The sequence below is a fragment of the Metopolophium dirhodum genome, chromosome 2 (assembly GCF_019925205.1).
Source record: "Metopolophium dirhodum isolate CAU chromosome 2, ASM1992520v1, whole genome shotgun sequence".
NCBI lineage: Eukaryota > Metazoa > Arthropoda > Insecta > Hemiptera > Aphididae > Metopolophium > Metopolophium dirhodum.
Genome location: NC_083561.1, coordinates 22267286 through 22273377, shown reverse-complemented (window position 1 = coordinate 22273377; position 6092 = coordinate 22267286). Strand labels below are relative to the sequence as shown.

The 6092-nt window shown below is 25.3% G+C and overlaps 1 protein-coding gene across 1 annotated transcript in view; it reads right to left on the bottom strand.

Annotated features, from left to right (window-relative positions):
- Positions 1-528: 528 nt before the first annotated feature.
- LOC132939344 (carbonic anhydrase 2-like) overlaps positions 529-6092 on the bottom strand; it is a 35781-nt gene continuing 30217 nt past the window's right edge. The window contains exons 4-6 of the mRNA XM_061006448.1: positions 4261-4399; positions 3229-3562; positions 529-2084 (exon numbers count right to left, since the gene is read on the bottom strand). Coding sequence (XP_060862431.1) covers positions 1863-2084; positions 3229-3562; positions 4261-4399 — 695 coding nt within the window. The 3' untranslated portion in view covers positions 529-1862. The remainder of the gene's footprint in view (positions 2085-3228; positions 3563-4260; positions 4400-6092) is intronic.

The window sequence follows — 6092 nt, the reverse complement described above, 5'->3', positions numbered from 1 at the left end:
CTATGAATGAATAGGCTTAATAGATAGAAAGTTTAACTATCTATTTATAATTTTTTCTAAGTTTCATGTTGCACTGTTAGATAAGAAATTGAACACTAGGTCTCGTACCTAATATAATATACTAATATAGTAGGTACTAGGTATATTAATTAGGTACCCACTCCAAAACTAAACTTCACACTTTATGTATAAATGGTTAATCTGTTATTTTTAAGTTATTTGCAGCCTGCAAGTATCGAAAGACATGTTCAGGAATCAGGATCCAGTGGGGATCTCAGGATTCTTCATTTGAGGGTGAGGGGGAGAGGAAATTAAGCGCTAAAAAAGAAGCCATGGGGGGATCTATCCCCTCTACCACCCCTCCCCCACCATAACCACCCTTCAGAACACCTATTTCAGGATCTACTAACATAGCAAATATAGGTATTGACATTTTTTTCATATAGTTACGTATTTATAAATTATCATACATATTAATTTATTTTTTATATTTATAAATAGGTACACAATCATTGTAATATTATGCGTACATTTTACATTTTTTATTATTTATGGCAATATATATCATTAAATAAAAATAAATAATTAATTGTAATACTTATACAATTTAAGATAAAACTATAGTTATAATTAAAATTAGTTGTCGTATAACAGTATCTTATAATACCTATATGTACTAAAAAATATTAAATGTTAAATACATTTTTTGTATTTTATAATATAGCAAACATATTTTCTTAAATTAGGTATATAAATACAAATATCATTAATTTAAACTTATCTAAAGCTAATTTATTTCTTATAATATATTAATTAGCTCCACAATTCTATCTTGGCGAGGCAATTTTTAATTGTATAATACTTTTTTGCTTTTATAGAATAATTAATTTATATTTTACCATAGTAGTATGTATCAGTATTTAGTATTAAACAATTATAAAATTCTGATTAAATATAAACTTTTATAAAATATTACAAAATGAAAAATGTTGTAATCTTGTTTTTAATCAATACAGAACAATAATAAATTGTTATGTATATAAATAAATTACATAATTAGGTAATTCTTTAAATGATATGTACATATTGCTTTAAGGGTAAATTGAGTTTAGCCCCATAAAAAAAACCTCCTGAGAATTATTACTTGAACATTATTTTATGTTTTATATAATAAATTTGTCTTGTTGGATTTATCGTAAAAATAAAATAAATAATGATAATTATATTTGTTGTATCAGTAGGGTTTTTGTGTAACAGTATTTAATTTACATTATCATTAAATTAGGCCGTTCAAAAATATATCATAATGCGAGACCATTATTTAAAAATACCCTCTATTCTAGATATATTTAGTATGGTTATACAATGATCGACAAAATTACAAAATACTGCCGTGATTTTTATTGAATACAAATGAAGTGTATCATTTGCTTATAAAAGTGAAAACTATTGTTCTGTAACGATACAATTGTTTTTAGAATATTTTTCAATGATAGTTATTCAAATCAAATAACTCACAAGAATTAAATATAGGCATTTAAAATTGTTAGAATAAAAAATAAATGGTAAAATAATAAAATTATGGGTAAGAAAAAAATCTTAGTACATAATTTTTACGAAAAATAATAGTAAAATACTAAAATACAAAAAAATGTTTCATTAAATAGAAGTAAAACACACAAAACGTGTAAGACTAATAAACTGTTGAGATCTATCACATAAATATAGTTATACAACTTTTGTTTTATGTATATACATATACATATTGATTAATATATAGTGTAATTATCCTTTTCATGGACCATAATAATTTAACAAAACTCTGTTGATGGTTGAAGTTGGTTTTGAATACATTAGAAGAATCAGAATAGAGTCAATGTAGCGAGTTTGCAACACAATAATATAAAAATTTTGGAAATGGCAAAACCAAATGATGCAGCAGTATTTTTTTGAATAGTTGGCGTATTCAAAGCCGCAAAGCCGCCTACGTTATACCACACAGGTCTCCCCGACAACTCTTGTACAGGCCTAGAATTGTGTGTTAGTTGTCCATGTTTTGAACGCAACATACGAAAAGCTTGAACCTGCAAAACAACATAAATTAATTAAAAATGTGATGTGATACCTTATGGCTTACGGTATAATATTAGCAAAATGTGGACGTATGTAGTAGTTGAAAGTGAATGAAAACCAATTTCTAACAATATTTTATACTTGGATAGAATATAACTACCGATTATAATTTATACATAATATACTCTTACAATGTAATTTATAGTTATTAATGTTTAATTATATTTGTACTAAGTACCTACCTATTAAATGCAATTTTAAATATAATTTGTATTTATCTAGAAGCCATTCCCTATCCATTTCTTTATTTCTTCAATCACAATTTTTAAGAAGCTATCAATACGTTTTCTATTCATTCACCCTATTAAGAGGACATGATACCCACATGTGTTGTCTCTGTCATACAAGTGCGTAACATAACAAATTTTACGCTCGGTAAAACACATGTAGCTCCGTTAGTTTAAAAATTAGAGCGAATTGACCTCTTATAAAATCTAAAGGTAAGATTATTATCTAGGCAACCTCATGGGTTTTTTAATATATTTTAATTTCAAATAAGTATGAGTATTTTACTATTTTAAGATACCTATACAAACAATTTACAATTTTAAAATACTCATAACTTGCGTTAAAATAAAAATATAATAAAAAGGCCATGAGATTGCATAGATGATAGTCTTATCTTTAGATTTTGTAAGAGGTCAATTCGCTCTAATTTTTAAACTTACGGAAGCTACACTTGTTCTGCCGAGCGTAAAATTTGCTATGTTACGCACTTGTAAGACAACACATATGGGTATCACGTCCTCTTAAAGATCTTGGATTTCATCAATTAGGACATTAGGTCCACCCTCAACTTAGATTATTACCAAACTGTTAACTAATTTTAACTGTCATCATATACTATTGATTTAACTTAGACTCTTTCCAAATTAATGAAAAATCTTTAAAGTGCATTAAAATTATGTGCAGTACAATAAATAAAATGTATATAATTTTTATGATTATGCTATTAGTAATTGTAGTAATAGTAAACAATTCAAAATATTTGGCCCAGATAATAAGTATTTTGAGTTGGACATGCCTGATTTACAGACTAAATACTAATCTAGAGTTGAGAATATTAATTTAGTAATAATTAGGTATTTATAGTACTTGGTTATGAGATAGTTGAATCGGATGTTTGAAATCTATCCATGTAACGACTTCCAAGCAAGGCGGTGTAGTTAAGGAACCCTTGTATGTGAAATAGAGTTCAGTCGATTCAGGTAACATGGATCTAATAGTAAATCCAACTTGTAAATTTGATGTTTGATCAGGCATATTTATTTGACCCAAGGTGTTGACGATTTCTGAGTATACAGGATTGTCTTCTTGGGTTATTTCAAAGAACATGGCTAAAACAACCAATCCATCATTTTTTGTTAAGGCTATTTTTTCATCATCGTAATCTGTGTTTGAAAATACCATATGCAATTCCATCGGATAACTATATAAAAACCACAAAATAATAAACATTTAAAAATTGTATTTAATACCTAGTTTGATATTTGAATTATTAGTATAATAATAATATATTATATTAAACATTCATGCATCAATTAGTAATACATCAATTATAGGTACCATAAGGACTATTTTCATAAAAAAAATATATCCTGTTTTGTTTTAAATATTGTATCTTGGTCTTGCATAAAAGTTTCACATCAATATATTTCTAGATTAATTAAGTTTTAAATTTTAATAATAAATGACAAAATAATATAATATGTAGGTAAACCTCGCTATTCCGACTTATATGGAACCAGTTGTTGTCAATGGAAAATTTATAAAACAGCATAGTCTTCTGTATAAAAATGTTATCAAATGCTTTATTAAATTATTACAACATTTAATAATGTTTAATTTTATTTATTTGAATCGTATTACGTTGAATATGTAGTTTAGAAATTAAAACTATCACAAAAAAATGTAAATTTATTATTGATTTTAATTATTAATTTATATGTTTGTACATTTCTTAATAATATGTTGTTAATAATTGTTAATTACCTACCTACATAATTTTATTATAATGACAATTACATTAATAGTAGATCAATATTATATAGTCGATGTGAATATACAAAGCATATTGATAACATATTCAATATTTGATTGTATTTAAGTGTACAACTACATACATACCTATGGTTGTTAATGAGGTCTTCACTGCCCAACGAGTCATTAACACCCCAATGGAAATGTAGTTGAGTAAATCTGTAGGTTGGAGTCAGTGGTCCTCCACTAATCATTACTGGTGAAGTATAATTCAATTGTAATACCACTGTAAATATACATTTAAAATAAATATTGTTGTATACCAACTAAAGTTTAACTTTTATATAAATTATTAACTAGGTATAGGTAAAACGGTATGTTCCTATATTCTATTAAACATAATATTATACATATAATTTTATTTAGGATATATTTTCAATAGGTAGCAAATAAGTTACCTATATAGTACCTACATGTTATAGGTACCTAATTAGCCCTAAGAAATAACTATTATTATAAATTCAAAAATGTTCCATTGTCAATATTATGTTGAATGATGACTGATGAGTAGGTATAATTATTTAGTTTAACACCTATGAAACTATAAATAAATTAATACGATACAAGTATAGAATTATTGAAGTAAATATTATAAAGTAATTATTTGAAGCATTGGGTTACATTTTAAAGTTTCTCCAGGATACATCTTGGAAAATATGATTGAATAAAATTATAATTGTTATGTCATTTTTTGTATCATGGGTTAATAAGTATACCTAGTCAATAATCAACTGTCAATAGCTCTTTTTATGTAAGGTAAAAAAAAATCTGGATCTAATTATATTATTATGACATATAAAATAATAACTGAAGTATTTTACTCTTATAATTTAAACCGCCTAAATAAAAATAATAGAATTTGTATAAATCTTTGATTCTCCCTGATAATGTGTGTTTGTATGCTCTGTTGAATTGTAAATATCATCTATGGTAAAAATATCGTACCCATGAAAAGAGGTTTAAATCTATGGTATTGGTAGCGTAGCCATTATTTTATAAAAATTTTAAACAATTATCAATGATTTAACTATTTTTATTATAATAATTTAATCGTAAATTTAATATCGTTCAGTATTTATTCTTAAATTTTATTTTAAGAGGAGTTTAAAGTTGTCTTAGTATTTAATTAAATATAATTGTTTTAAAAAAAAATAATGGTCACACCAAGAGATATTGACGACACTTGGGTAGAAGAAATATTCGCTAAATCTGAATCTGTATGTTAAATTAATTTAAATCAATGATTATAATGAACGCTTACATATTATTACAATTTATTTATTAGTTACTATAAAAAGGAATTATATGCATGTGAATGTTAGTACGTAGTGCACTAGTGATTAGTGTATGCAGGAGTTTGAAATGTCGACATAATATATCACACTGAATTCAAATACCAAATTTTATTATGCATATTTTGCATATTTGGAAGATTGTTGCACATTATTTCATAATCGTATATAACATGCATATTTAATGTACACCTATTTAATAAATTTACAAATTAAATTTATGGTTAATCAATTTTACTGTAAAAATTATTTATACTGAGTAAAAATTGTTGACATTGTTTCTCAGAGGTATTATGTTGAAATATTGTCATGTATGCTACACTATATGACCGAAAAAAGAGTTCTGAGTTTTAAATGTGTTATTTTAAATGATCTACAATATTCACACTGGATTTTAGTTTTTTTAATTTTAATTTTATTTTAGAAAATCTATAATATTTCATTTTTAGATTCTGAGCGGAGCGAAGAATCTAGTGGTTTTACAAAGGTGTTTATTTTTTTTATTCTGTATACAAAATTTCTACCAGAAGGAGTGCTTCAATTTCAACTTACAGTAGCTTATATTATTGCAAATTGGATCAAAATGGCACTTTAGAGAGGTCATTTTTTGATTTTCTCAATAATTAT